At 38.3% G+C, this 15,414-nt stretch overlaps 1 protein-coding gene across 7 annotated transcripts in view; it reads left to right on the top strand.

Moving 5' to 3' along the window:
* Positions 1 to 899: 899 nt before the first annotated feature.
* Positions 900 to 15,414, top strand: part of nrg1 (neuregulin 1) — a 47,825-nt gene continuing 33,310 nt past the window's right edge. For 3 of the 7 annotated variants that reach the window (XM_039615420.1, XM_039615422.1, XM_039615423.1), the window contains exons 1-4: positions 900 to 1,639; positions 1,726 to 2,690; positions 7,332 to 7,470; positions 11,883 to 11,950. In XM_039615420.1, coding sequence (XP_039471354.1) covers positions 1,991 to 2,690; positions 7,332 to 7,470; positions 11,883 to 11,950 — 907 coding nt within the window. In that variant the 5' untranslated portion in view covers positions 900 to 1,639; positions 1,726 to 1,990. Of the gene's footprint in view, positions 1,640 to 1,725; positions 2,691 to 7,331; positions 7,471 to 11,882; positions 11,951 to 14,549; positions 14,609 to 15,414 lie in introns of all 7 variants that reach the window. The other 4 variants (XM_039615421.1, XM_039615424.1, XM_039615418.1 and 1 more) reach the window with 3 other exon arrangements.

Here is a 15,414-nt window from a genome sequence, read left to right as displayed (position 1 = left end):
ATTTCCATCGATGATGGCACTTTTTCTTTTTCAGCACTCATGCATGTGCCTAACTAATAGTGAAAATAATCAAAGTTGATTGAACAAACTGTGATTGGCCTCTCTGAAAACTCAGTTAATTTTTAAAGTCAAAGTCTGTTTAATATAAATTTAGTAATTTAATACATATTTTTAATGTAGACTTTTTCATTTATACATATCGTATACACACACCCATACATATATACATATATATATATATATATATATATATATATATATATATATATATATATATATATATATATATATATATATATATATATATATATATATATTCACACATACACACACACACAAAAGCAGAATATTAGTCAATATTGGAAACAAAATCACAGGAAGTCATCTCCCACAAATACCATTAATGGTATTAATTCTGTCTGAGTAAGTGGAAAGGGTCACAGTAGTGTCAATGTTCAGTGTTGCTGTGACCTGACCTTTCTAGCTGTTTCCATCTTGTTTAAGCCCAGACACATCCAGAAGACTATGGACTGTAGATTGTCCTTCTAGCCCCTGGTGGTATGAGTGGGGGAGGGAAGTTAATAGTTTTATTGGTAGTCCTGGGGCTTTCTGTCACAGTTGATCATTATAAAAAAGAAGTGCCAGTTTTGGAATCAATATCCCCATTTTATCCAGTGAAACATAATACTATATACCAAGATATGTGTTGAAATCTAGGCTAAGAAATACAACACCATATTTAAGGCTAGAAATGCCTAAGAACTGAGTGAGTGAGTGAGTGAGTGAGTGTGTGTGTGTGTGTGTGTGTGTGTGTGTGTGTGTGTGTGTGTGTGTGTGTGTGTGTGTATGTATGTATGTATGTATGTATGTATGTATCTATCTATGTATCTATGTATCTATCTATGTATCTATCTATGTATGTATCTATCTATCTATGTATGTATCTATCTATGTATGTATCTATCACATATTTATCATGTTTTTATTTGTGCAGACCTGATGCTTGAGATGAGTAGGATACAACAGCTTTATCCCCTTAGGTGGATCATGTGGCTGCTTTCTCTGCATAAAAAAGGAAAAAGCCAACACACCCTTTGGTACCAGCATAATGAATGGGGAGTGGTGCTAGAGGGTGTGGCTACAGCAGTTTGCCTGTCTCTGATTTGCTGACATATGCTCTAATTGGATCAAGTAGGAACTTGCTTAGGTTGATGCTTTGTACAGGGATTGGGAGCAGCCTGCATTGCACACTACCAGACAGGAAGAGAGGCAGTGAGGGAGGAGGCCAGAGTCTGCACAGCTCACCACTTGAAAATAAAGGATTGAGAGAGGAGGGGTGAGAGAAGAAAAGGGGAGTATCCAGTTCTGCCCTTCTGTGCTGCTGCAGCCCCCCTCCCACTCTGTATAATTTCCTTTTTTCCTCTTTCCCCTTACTCATCTGTTTCAGTGGCTGCACTGAGAGGAAGGACACCTGCCGCTCCCTGATGATTCAGCTTTTCAGCTGTTTGGAGCTCCCAAGACTAGACAGCATGTCCCTCCTGCCACTGCAGTGCTTGGCTGGCCTGTCCTCTGCACTACATTTGCCTCAGCTACAGCTGTCCCATCACGTCGATACTACCTTTTCTTCCCAAGTATTCAGGTGAGTGAGTACAACTGTTTCACTGCTGCTCACTAGTAGACCGCACATTTAAAAAAATCTTTTCTCTATTTTCTTTTCTGCTGCAGGAAATTTGACAGTTGTTTTCCTTGTGAAAAAAAAGCATGAATAAGGAATTCCTTTTTCTAATGCATAGACTGTCTACGTACCCCCTGGATTGTTAGCAAGGTTCCACTATTTGAAGGGCATCACCTTTCTCTGAAACCCAGCTCTCACTCTGTGTCTACACAATGGAAAAGATACTAAAAGACATTGGTGGAAAAGTGTCATTGTGTGATGATCTGAGTTAATAGCTAAGGTGGTAAGAAACACTTCTTCAAGCAGTGTGAAAGGATGACCGAGGGAATGGAGGAAGTCTCTGCAGGGCCAGCTCCCCCTTTTGGATCAGTCTCCCCCACTGGCTCTACTGTTGATACTAGGCAAGTCCCAGAAGAGAAACCAGAGGAGACAGAGGCAGCTGGTGAGAGTGGGGAGGAGGCTATAGAGGGAACTGCAGAAGGAGGTGGTGCTGGTGACGATGGGGAGCATGTGGGGGCTTTCGGAATTGTGACCTTGCCAGAGGCCTGCTGTGTGTGCATAGAGATGGAACAGATTAACAATTGCCTGCACTCTGAGAAAATCTGCATCCTGCCCATACTGGCCTGTCTGCTTAGCTTAGCCCTCTGCACAGCTGGCCTCAAATGGGTCTTTGTGGATAAGATATTTGAGTATGAACCACCATCACATTTAGATCCCAAGCCTATTGGACAAGACCCAATTATTATACCAGTTGAACCCACGCTGGGAATAACAGTCTCGTTTCCTCATACAACTCCTTCAAATAACTCCCTAACCACCACCTTCACCCTTACCCCAGAGCATCCTGAAGTTTCAGTAAAAGATAAATCTACACAACAGCCGCATGTGTCTCAGTCTTCACGAGTGATTGAGCCTGCTGTCACACTGAAATATAATGCTGAACACTATACCACCCCAAAGCAGACTCCTCAACCAAAGTCAACACAGAAATCACACAGCCATCATCAAACTATCTGTAAGTACCAAATACCTTTTTATATAAAAATCTGTAAGTGGGTTTTGCTTTAAGTTACTTACATATTTTTATGAGCCTAAATTAGATATAGGTTGTAATGGCTAGGCATTACATGCTAACACCAAATTATGATTTTCATCATTGCAAAAGGTAAAACAGGTTGATAAGATAACATTCAAATAACTTTTTTCTCTTGTATCATTCGTTTTGTAGTGTTCTTTTTTCTGTACAAGGATGTTCTGTACCTGAAAACAGATATGTTGTGACTTGCACACGGTGCCATGAGTAAGCCCCTGAACTATTTCTACACAAAGTGTGTACAGCATGAACCTTTAGTTTAAATCTACTTTACCCATACACTAATTGTGCGATTTCTGTTAGTCATCCTCTTTTACCCACTTTAGAGTATAAGTGGTGCTTTATATTATAATGAAATGACTTAAGTAATTAAAGTTTATCAGTGTTTTTTTTTTTATGTTTTTCTTGTTGCAGAAAACATATGTGAGAAATGTAAAAGATCTCTGAAGTGTGTGTGGATGCACATTTCAAGTTATACTGAAAAATGCAAATCAATAAATGATGCATGACATAAACTGAAACCCCAGGCTGTGGCACAGGGAGACTTCCTGTTTTCTGCCTGTGCTACATTTCAAGGTCAGAGCCTTCTTGAAGCTAACTGATGTCCCCACCATCCCTGTGGCGCAGGGAAAAAAACATCAATCCATTTATACTCTCTTTCTGCCAGTGCCATTCAACTAGGTTGTTTTGTTTGTAGTCACATCAATCTGTGTTGTATTGTGGTGAGGTAGTGGTGGTAGGTCAGTGGTTGGTTTGTAGACAGTGCTTTACTTAAGAATGCTTGAATACCAGCAGTGATAGAAGGTTAATGTTTGAGACAATTACCTCTGTTAATTTTCTTTCTGAGTATCCCAAGTGAGATTCTGATGCTGAAATGTATAAATGTCTTGTTTTGGCCTGTAGAATGTTATCTGATTTCTGGCAAAGCTGGTGTCTCTCAGTGATAGCACTGCTGCTCCGCCCCTATCACTCATCTCAAAGTTGCAGCGCTGCTGTAAATTTAGGAAGAAAGTGCAGCTTTATTCCAAAGACTGTCTGTACTTTCTAAAGGTTTCACTTTGAAGTTTGACATTATGAGATGCATTGTAACTGTCTCACGCTGCCCTTTTTTATTTTAAAAATACCTCTTCTCCAGTATTTTAAAATTGATAACAGTTCATCTATCCATTTCTTACCCAGTTATCCAGGTGAGGATCATGAAGAGTCCAGACCCTTTCTTAGATGTCACAGGATGACCTGGGCATCTAGGACATGTTGCCAGTCTATTGCAGAGTAAAATAGAGACAAACAAACACTAATACACCTATGGCTAATTTAGAATCACTCACTCCCTTGCTGTAAGAGCTCTGTAACACTGAAATTTCTCATCCGTGGGATAATAAAGATTTATTCTATTCTATTCTATTCTATTCTATTCTATTCTATTCTAACCTAACCTAACCTAACCTAACCTAACCTAACCTAACTTAACCTAACCTAACCCGCATATCTTTGGATTGTGAGAGGAAGCCAGAGTACCCGGAGAGGCATAGGGAAAACATGTAGACTCCACACAGGAAGACATTGAGTTTGAACCCAGTATTTAATTGCTGTGTGGCAACAGTGCAACACACTACAGCAATATGTTGCAGTTCTAAAAATCTTAAGTATATGTATCTAACCAGATGCTTAATCTGTATGGTTTTACCTTGGCCTCCTCTAAGACTGTGAAGAATCTTCTGGAGTCTGGAGTCAGTTTTGACCAGGATATGGTTTTCAATGTCCATATTAAACAAATATGTAGGACTACTTTCTTACATTTGTGCAATACCTCTAAAGATAGAAACATCCTGTCTCAGATTGATGATAATCAAGATAATAATCAATAATCAAGAGAAAACCCCAATGAGAAAGTGCTTGGAAAAATGTAGGAAAAATGGAGGGAGAGGCAGCCATCTGCTGTGATAGAAAAAGAAGAGCGCAGAGAAGGATAGGCAAAAGACACATTGGAAAAGAGCCAGAGTTTAATGTTAACTAATGATTAAATGCAATGTATTGTATAACTACATAAAAAGCAAAAAGAGGTGAGTGAAGAAGAAACACATCATGCTCCCAGCAGCCGAAGCCTAGTAGAATCAAGATAATATCAAAGAGGATAAAAACCTATAGTAGGGGAGTTTATAACCTTTACTAAAAGTTGATGAGCTACATTTCTAAGATACTGATGTTGTGGAATTATATACCATGGCCATGACCTTTTAGGATGACTTATATTGTCAAACAACATTTTTGACAATTATCTTCAAACATGATAGGTGCAATGGCTCCCAGCAAATGATTGCTTATTTTAATCCACCAATAGCTTTTACACACCATTGCTACAATTCATTTCATTAGAACAACTTAAAGCATGTTGCAATGAAATGCAATCCGTCCCTTCACAATGACTGTGGATAAAAGTCATGCTTCAGGACAGGATACTGAGTATTGAGCATTAATTTATTCAAAATTCTAGGAACTTATATTTATTAAAAATCTGTTTTGACAAATTGTCTACATAACTGTTATAACTGTTATACAACTGTTATAGCATGCCTATCCTTAAATGGAAACCAGATATTTTGGGAACTTTTGATATTTTAACGGTAAGCCACCACTAATAATTATGTGAATAACTGCATGTAAAATGTGTGCTAGTGGCATAACCAAGGCAGGGTGTAACCATGTAATATGTACTGTAAAGGTAGTATTTTTAACCCAAACTGTTAACTTCAAGTATCCCTCATCAACATTAATGTTCACACATGGTGGGAACAAAGAACTGGTTAGCTTGATTACATATTTGCAAATATTCCTAATATTAACTGAAATCTGAATGTTCCTGTACTGTAATGCACAAATCATAAAATCAAACAATTTCTCTAAGATGTATATTTTATTTTTATCCACTACTGTATAATATTTAAACAGTAAGAGAAGTTTTAATTTTAGGTCAAATAAGCTACTTATTATACTGCTGATAGATTTAGTCTTGGGAAACATAGCAAGACCTAGGTCCTTTTACATGGTACCCTGTGAAGAGGTTTCCCCATAGAAGGTATAACATATTTGATGTCAGCTTAAACAAGTGTCAATCAGTGTTAAAATATGGCGATGGGTGTGCTTTTAGTTAATTACTTGCAATAAACTGGGGAAACTTCTACTGTTTGATTGAGATAAGTGTCATGCAATTGATTTAGTAAAGGACAAGTTCATTGCAGTGAAACAATGGATCGAATAACATATTTAGACACCTTTACCTTTTGTACTATTTTTTTTGTTGTTGTCATTTTGTCAATAAACTACAGAGACTGAGGAGCAGGATTTGCGTCAGCTATCCAGAACAAATGCAGAGGCCAACAGAGGCAAGCTGACTAAGTAGGAAGAACAGTCTGGCAGATTTTTGCCAGTTATACTAGTGTTTGCAAAATGGTTTAATTACTGCCAGCTTGAAGGCCTGTGGTATGTAGCCCATTAGTAGAAATAGGTTGATCACATTTAAGATTGAGGCATTATTTAATGTTTGTCAAAGTTGTACTTTTTTGAGCAGTTTTATAGAAATGGGTTTAAAAGACATGTTTGTGATTTGGAGGAATTAATTACTGAAGTTAACTTAGTACTGAGGTAGATGTACATAATGTTAAATCTAATATGGTTATGAGTAATTTTATCTCTAATGATTAAAATCTTATGAAAATGATGATGTGATTACTAGTTCAAGTTAAAGGAATGCATAGCTCAACAGAGTGCTGACTTTTTGTCAGACTGGGTACAGTGCTAAAGAGAAACATAATATTCTTCCGTGATGAATAGTAAGATATTCTAGTTTTACAGAGGTTTTTTTTAGAGCAACAATCTTCTAAGTTTGTAAAATACCATTTCCTCTCCATGCTATGGGTTACCTGCTTTGCCAAAAAGCAGGTAACTGCCAAAAAGCATCTGCTTTGCCGCTTCCATCTTGTGATAGGAATGCTCTTTCTGCCTGAAAATTATTTGAAATATTGGTCAAACATTTCATGAGAGAAATGTTTGACCAATATTCGACAGATTATTGGCCAAGAAGTAATTTATTACAGTTTAAATTCCCGCAAGCATTTTTTATATGCACATGTTTAACAAAATATGATGATGAGAGTTTACACGTGTTTATCATTAGCCCACTTGCATGTATACTCTAGCTGTTCATTGGGTAGTAGGAACGTGGGGAGAAGGAATATTTGTGCTAGGGCTTGATAAAAGCTAACCATGTGCCTAGTGCGAACACACCATTAAGCTTGATTAAGACTTTTGTGGGGAATCTATGTTCTAACTGAGGTTGTAACTGGAAACTCTTTTATCCCTACACCACAACCTTCCAGACTATGGTATGCGTTGACATGATGTGTAGCTATTTCTCGGAAGGTGCACATCAGGTTACCTGTAGGGTAGGGTTAAAATGGTATTCTGGTTATGACATAGATCTGGCGCAGAAGTATAATTCACGTTTAAGGCTGAGGATGCATGTGTTGTTTTCATGATATGCTAATTATAGGTGTCTCTTCCCAGCTACCATCAGCACTTCCACTACAGCAAAGACCTCAAGTCACGTAACCCGCTGCAGTGACAGTCAGAGGAACTACTGTGTTAATGGAGGAGAGTGCTTTACCCTTGAAATCATCCCGGGCAGTACAAAGTTTCTCTGCAGGTATGCCATGAACTGTAGGTTAAGCTCACTGAATACTGCTACTGCTGGCATCTGTAAAGCCAGAACAAAATGAAGAAGCTTCTCGGATGAGAGGTGAAACGTCTTCAAGCAACTTAAAGAAGTCCAGACGCTTTTCTTTGCAAACTCCTTTGACCCAGAACAAAATAGTTTTTGTACTTTATCCTGCTTAATTAACTAAATCCAACCTATATTGTCTGAAAAGTAGACATGAATGAAAACATAAGAAATATAATGGTACTTTATCATACAACCCCAATTCTGAAAAAGCTGGGATGTCAGTAAAATTATTTATTCACAGTAGAACTCAGAAAAAATCAATTCAATTTAATGAAATTCAGTTTTATTTATAAACCACCAAAATACAACACAGTTGGCCTAAGGCCCTTTTTATTGTAAATACTCTACAATAACAACAATCAGACAACCCCCAATGGATTTGTATAAATGGGAAGTAAAAACTCCCTTTAACAAGAAGAAACCTCTAGCAGAATTAGGCTCAGCAACGGTGATCCAGTTGTTGGGAGTAGATGGGGTGAAGGGAAATGTTAAAACTGAGAAAAGTATGATTTTAAGAAAACTATTTACTCATTTTCAATTTGATGGTAGCAGCATGTCTTGGGACAGGGAAAACAAAAGTCTAGAAGTTTAACTGTCTACAGATCAGGGGTGACATGTTTAGCTGCATGTTCTCCTTAAACTGCTGGCTATCTGAGTTGTCTCCAAAAATTATGTGGGCTTCATAGATAATTGGGAAACTTCCTGGTCTTGTTAGGAGAGACGGCATCTATCCTACTTTGGATGGAGCAGATCTCATGTCTAGAAATCTGGCCAAATTTATCAAACCTCGAAAATAGAAACTAAAAACTTTTACAGTATTTCCTGAAAACCCTCTTTTGTTAGACAGTTTCTTAATAACATTTAAATTAATGAATTTAAAGTGCTGGATTACATAGCAGTGAGGAATACATTTCATTACAGTAAATGTCTTTCTGAAAGGGCCGTAACTAAGATTAAGGATGTAAGTCTTTCATTGTTTGTCAGTCCCATGTAGCAACTACCTAAACTCTGATCCCACAGAGGAGTATGGTTTAGGTAGCGGCGTAGTGTTACATCTTTACTGCATCTTTACTGCACATGACTCTGGATACTGTGGGTTAAACCACTTCTTAAAAAGCCATCACTTGACACGGCTGTCTTAGCTAATTACAGGCTAACCTTCTCCAACCCTTCCTTTTATCTTAACCCTAACCCCCCTATCCCTAACCCCGCATTCAGTACTGTTGACCATAATAGTTTATTAATACTTTGTTTTATTTTTAGAGATTTGAGAATACCATATGTATTTTAGGTACTAACTTGCAATGGTGTGAATTATATCTATCTAATAGAGTCCAATTTGTTCATGTAAATAGAGTTCCATAGGTTTCTGTGCTAGGACTGCATCACTTAGGCAGGTGATGACCAGCTTTATCTATCCATGAAGCCAGATGATACAAACCAATTCGTTAAACAGCAGGAAAGTGTTAAAGACATAAATACCTAGATGACCTTTAATAACCTGGTTCTAAATCAGATAAAAACTGAGGTTATTGTACTCTGCCCTACATATACGTGGCATCTAACCAGAAGCTTATTCTGAATGGCATTACCTTGGACGCCAGGAATCTTTTATCAGTTTGTTCTAAAAATTCCCTTAAAAGCTTTCAGTTGATCCAAAATGATGCAACAAGAATAAAGACGGAATAGAAAAAAGGGAGCCTATTTTTCAAAACTAAACATGACGTACACCAGACAGGAGTATATCAAAGTAAAACAGGAAGTATGGGATAAAGACACTCATTAGGATGCAGACTGACAAAACCTAGGGAAAAGTGCGAGGATAGAGAGCGAGGGAGTAATGGAACGAGAAGGCGAGAGAGCGAGGGACGAGAAATCAAGGGACAAGAGAGGGCAAGAGAGTGAGGGACGAGAATGGGCAAGAAAGCGATGGACGAGTGAGTGTGGGACAGGAATCGGCAGGAATACCAGTGGGGTGAAACACCAGCTACTGGTAACAGAGCAGTCGCTCAAGACTATTCGAGTAGACTGACCAACCTGTGTACCGCTGGTTGACTACAAGAAAGCCTATGAGTCAATGCCTATGCATGGATCCTGGAATGCCTAGAACTATACAGGATCATCAGGACCCTAAGAGCATTCATCAGGAATTTAATGGGGATGTGGTGAACAGCATTAGAGGACAATTTCAAGCCAATCACACAAGTCACCATCAAGTGCGGGATCTACCAAGGAGATGCCCTGTCCTCACTGCTGTTCTGCATAGCCCCGAACCCCCTCAGTGACATCATTGACAAAACTTGCTATGGGTACCGACTACGTAATAGAACAATTGTCAGCCACCTCCTCTACATGGATCATATCAAGCTGTATGCCAGGAGTGAATGAGGCATTGATTCATCGATCAATACCACCAGGAGCTATAGCAACAACATCAGAATGTCGTTTGGACTGGAGAAGTTTAGCCAGATGGTAACAAAGAGAGGAAAAGTAGTCAGAACTGAAGGGATTGTACTACCAGAAGGGAACATTGCAGACAATGTAGACAAGGAGAAGAACCATCATGGATAGACAGGGCCCTGCAGGGTATGTACCACCAGCAGATGGTAGAACTGGCTAACATCCAGAAATCCTACCAGTGGCTGGGCAAAGCTGGACTGAAAAACAGCACAGATGCACTAATCATGGCAGAACAGAAACAAGCTCTGAAACAATCAGGCACATAACAACAGGGTTCAAGATGCTAGCCAGCGAGACATGCATAGAACACCATAACCAAGTGGCTGGCATAGTATGCCATGTATCTGTGCTAAGTTATGGCCTGGAAGTCTTGAGGTCAAAATGTGACACGCCATTTGAGAATGATCAAGCTGAGATAAGATGCTGTGGGGCTTCCAGATACAGACAAACAAACTGGTGATGTCTAACCAACCGGCAGTGGTTAGCCGGGGCGGTCTTTATCCTTCAAGCTCAGGTCCTTTACCAGAGGCCTGGGGTTCTGCACAGTATCTTTTCTGTTCCTAGGACTGTGCTCTTCTGGACAGAGATCCCGGATGTTGTTCCTGGGATCTGCTGGAGTCACTCACTCCTGTTACTTCTCCAGTTTCTCGTGTTTCTTTTTCCTGATGTTGTTCTCATTTGATATTGCTACGTCTATCACTACAGCCATCTTCTTCTGCTCGTTTACCACCACTATGTCCGGTTGGTTAGCCATCACCATTTTGTCCGTCTGTATCTGGAAGTCCCACAGGATCTTAGCTCGGTCATTCTTGAGCACCCTAGAGGGTGTCTCCCATTTTGACCTCAGGACTTCCAGGCCATACTTGGCACAGATGTTTCTATAGAGGGCGATCGTGGCTCAAGAGTTGGGACTTCGCCTTGTAATCGGAAGGTTGCCGGTTCGAGCCCCGGCTTGGACAGTCTCGGTCGTTGTGTCCTTGGGCAAGACACTTCACCTGTTGCCTACTGGTGGTGGTCAGAGGGCCCGGTGGCGCCAGTGTCCGGCAGCCTCACCTCTGTCAGTGCGCCCCAGGGTGGCTGTGGCTACAATGTAGCTTGCCATCACCAGTGTGTGAATGTGTGTGTGAATGGGTGGATGACTGGATATGTAAAGCGCTTTGGGGTCCTTAGGGACTATTAAAGCGCTATATAAATACAGGCCATTTACCATTTACCATTTATATACTATGCTGGCCACTTGGTTATGGAATTCCATGTATGCTCTGCTTGCTAGCATCTTCTACCCTGCTGCTATGTGCTGGATTGTCTCAGGGGCATCTTTACACAGCCTGCACCTGGGGTCTTGCCTTGTGACAGAGCCTCTATGGATCTTGTGTTCAGAGCTTGTTCCTGTGCTGCTTCGGTGCTGTCTTTCAGTCCAGATTCGTCTAGCCATTGGTAGGACTTCTGGATGTCAGCCACTTCCTCTATCTGCTGGTGGTACATACCGTGCAGGAGCCTATCCTTCTGTGATAGTCTGGATGAGGGGAATGATTTGCCCATTACTTGAAAAAGGTCACTAAGGTAGCTGAACAAGTCCTTGGTGGCTGGGTCACTGGGGTGGATGAGGATCGCCCTAAGTTCCTAAAGACCATGGGTGTTGTAGGGCTTTCTTGGGATGCCTCCCATCCAGGTCAGGAACTCCCACTATGTTTATTATGTTGTAACTGGAACATTATAACTAGATTTATTTATTTATTTATTTATTTATTTATATATGATAAAGTTGTATCTTGGAACATGGTATGTTTTGTGACTGTGTGTCATTAAGTGTTTGTGTCCTGTGGATAACAGTAGGTGCTGTTTTTGTCTTTTCCTTTCTATCCATTAACTAGGTGCTTGGCTGGATTCACTGGGCACCGATGTGAACAAGCAGTTCTTAAGAATGTCTCAGACCCAAAACGTATGTGAATACAACTGTATTTAGTCCCACATGTCATTGCTGGTGTTTCACTCTTAGCATATTTTCTCCACGAAATAGTGGAGAAATCCATGTTGCCTTCTATGCACAGATATAAACTTGGTGAGCATGCTTAACTTATTTCTCCAAGTTCAAGTAGACTCTATGTGGAACATGGTCTAAAGGCTTAAGCATACTCTCTTCTGCAGTGAATTTGCATGTAATTCACATCTCACCACACCTCATCCATCCTGTTTAGACCAGTGATCTCAACTTCAGTATGAAGTGGTGTTTCTTGTTCTTTGCATTCAGCCACATTGCCACATCATCAGAAAACAAAACATTGATTATGTTCTTGTAAAATTTGGGTGCTGTAGTGCAAAGCAAGTTCAGATTCTCCATTCTCTAAATCTTTTTTTTATGCTAATATCATCTATCAGTTTAGATACAAGCTTTTACAAGTTTTAATATTAAAATAAAGACAAACACATAATAGATCTAAATATACTTGTGTAGCTGTGGAAATCAAAGCATCAGTGTATGAGTGTGTGTGATAGGAAAATCAATAGACAGTATATAGGCCTATATTATTAAAACAGCTAAATTATGTGCGTGTATTTTAATTGCTTTTAGTAGTCAGCATTATATAAAACGTATAAATAAACTATTTATTCAAAGCCAGAAAGGAAAGCTGAAAATGAGTGGCCAGTTATTAAACTTAATAATCTCTATTATTACGATACAGGGAGATCTGACTATAGTCAAAATTGTGAATTTAGTTAAATGAATGCGTAAATTAAGACATACCCATGATGTACAAGTCTAATTCAAGCCCTATTCTTTTATTTGCAACTCAGAAAGTGTTAAATGGTGTCAGCACATTAAAGAACTATAAAAAAGAAAATATAAATATATTTATACAATATAAAAGGAAAATCCAAACTGGTAATTGGGTTTAGATGTAAAAATGATATGAACAATAATAACAATATTAGATGCAATAGTTTAGGATTATACCACTATATTACAGCTTATTGAAAAGCTTTAAAATTGTCTGAAAATGCATAAGAGCAGATGAAAGTTGCCCCTAATCTATAGTGCTACAGTCCTACTGATTTCGTTTCTGTCTTTTTTTGATATTTGTTTTTTTGATATTTGTTGATACGTGTCAGATCATCAAAAAAAAATTTAATATCAGACAAAGATTACCTGAGTAAATGCAAAGTGCAGTTATTAAATGATTTCATTTAAGAGGAAAAGCTATTTAAACCTACATGGGCTTATGTGAAAAGATAACTATTCTTAAAACCTATAAACTGTTTGTGCCACGCTTGGAAGCAAGAACTACAATCAAGCATTTGCAATAACTGACAATGAGTCTTTCAGATCACTGGAATTTTGGCCCACTTTTCCTTGCAAAATTCAGCCACACTGGAAGGTTTTGAAGCATGTAGGCCTGTTTAAAGTCATACCAAACCATCTCAGATGGATTTAACCTTTGACTAGGCCACCACAAAGCCTTGACTTTGTTTTTTATTTTTATTTTTTGTTTGTGTTTTATTTTGATCCATGATTCCATAAATTAGGGCCTTGAAGCAGGCCTTGCCCATCATACTATCACCACCATGTTTGACTGTTGGTAGGATGTTCTTTTTATGAAACATTGTGTTTAATTTATTCCAGTTGTAATGGAATGCAAACCTTCCTGAGAGTTAAACTTTTGTCCCATTTATCCACAGAATATTTTCCCCAAAGTCTTGGGGTTCATTGAGGTATTTTTTGGGAAATGTGAGACAAGCTTTTATATTCGTTTTGATCAACTGTGGTTTTCTCAGGATGCCAATTTTTATCTAGTCTCTTTCGTATTGTTGAATCATGAATGTCAGTCTTAACTGATGCAAGTGAGGCTTGCAGTTCTTAATACAGTTAATCATAGTTAATTCAAGATTTAACATTAATTAACTGTGTTACATAGGGCCAGGTAGGTTGATAAGTATTTCTTACAAAAAATAAAATGATTGTTTCTAATCTGCATTTTGTAACTTGTATTTGGGACGTCTTTGTGTATTAAACATATTAAAACCGTTTTTGAAATGTGAAAGCGTGAAAAATTTCCAAAATAATTTCACTGCATATTTATCTTGAGCAGGTTAGCAGGTCACTGTAAATTTTCAAGTCTAAACGCAGTGTTGGAAAAAAAAAATAAATGTCACATACAAGAGAGCAGAGGGATCACCTTTTGCAGTACTGAATGGCCAAGAGTAATGGAGCCATTACTGGGGTCTTTAATTCTATTTTATCTGAAATTTATGCAACTGGGGTTATCCTAATTGTCTTATGACATACATGCAAATTTCAGTCTGTTGCAAAGAGAGTAGTTAAATTAGGTTAACTGTAATCACTAAATTAGAATTGATCATCTGTCATTTATGACTTATGCAATATACCAACATAGTCTGAAAGGAGAATTTTAAATAAAGACTCAATAGCTAGACATGCTGGTTTAACTAGCCATAACACCAGTGATGACTGTGGGTTTTGCATATGACATAAACTAACACCCTCTTTCTCTTCTTCTCTATTTCTCGTGTTTCCTACTCAGGTGTCCAGTTGAATTTACTGGTGATCGCTGCCAAAACTATGTAATGGCCAGCTTTTACAGTATGTCCATTTCCTCTCATCTTCTTGGCTTGCAACTTGACTAACAACTTGACCTCTTTAGTTCTTATATTTTTCATTAATGCAGTGTTTCTCCATTTAAGTGTTTTCTTTAAAGCTGTATTTATATTTATTTATATTTATTTATTATGTATATTTATATACATTCATAAATTGAGTGTTTCAATCCATACAACCACTTTTCTTAAATACAGCCTTTTACATATTCACAAAAAACGTATTAGGGACACCGTGTCTTTCTGAAATGGTGGATTATCATACTTGAATATTAGAAGATATTAAATTGAGTCTAAAAGGCGATGCACATGGTTAGCAACAATACTCAAATGGCTCAAAGCATACTAAGAAAAAAAAATCCCTGCTCTGTTACAGTACGAATACCAGCCTAGACTGTCAACACATGGAGGGTTGGATCCATGACATTGACACCAAAATGTCAAAAGCTTCAGCAGAAATTTACATTCTGATAAACAAATCTCTGTGCACAAATTAGGTGTACTCAAACATATTCACCATAGTCAATCCACTGAATGGTTGCACATTATGGGTAGTGCATTCTGTGATAGTTTTCCAATTCAGGTTTGCTGTAAAGAGTGATAGCCTTATAAAGCGTTTTGAGTGCTCTGGGAGAATAGAAAAAGCTATATAAGAATCATTCCATTTACTATTTAACATTTACTGTCTTAGTCACTGTAACTGCAGCTTTTTGTTTGGTGTTTTTGTCCACAGAACTGCTGCAAACTTGTTTCTTACTTTTATGTTGCATTTTCTTTTATGCCACAATGATC

This window comes from Oreochromis aureus, linkage group 7 (genome assembly GCF_013358895.1).
Source record: "Oreochromis aureus strain Israel breed Guangdong linkage group 7, ZZ_aureus, whole genome shotgun sequence".
Classification (NCBI taxonomy): domain Eukaryota; kingdom Metazoa; phylum Chordata; class Actinopteri; order Cichliformes; family Cichlidae; genus Oreochromis; species Oreochromis aureus.
The sequence above is the reverse complement of the archived record's forward strand: the minus strand, read 5'-3'. Positions and strand labels throughout refer to the sequence as shown.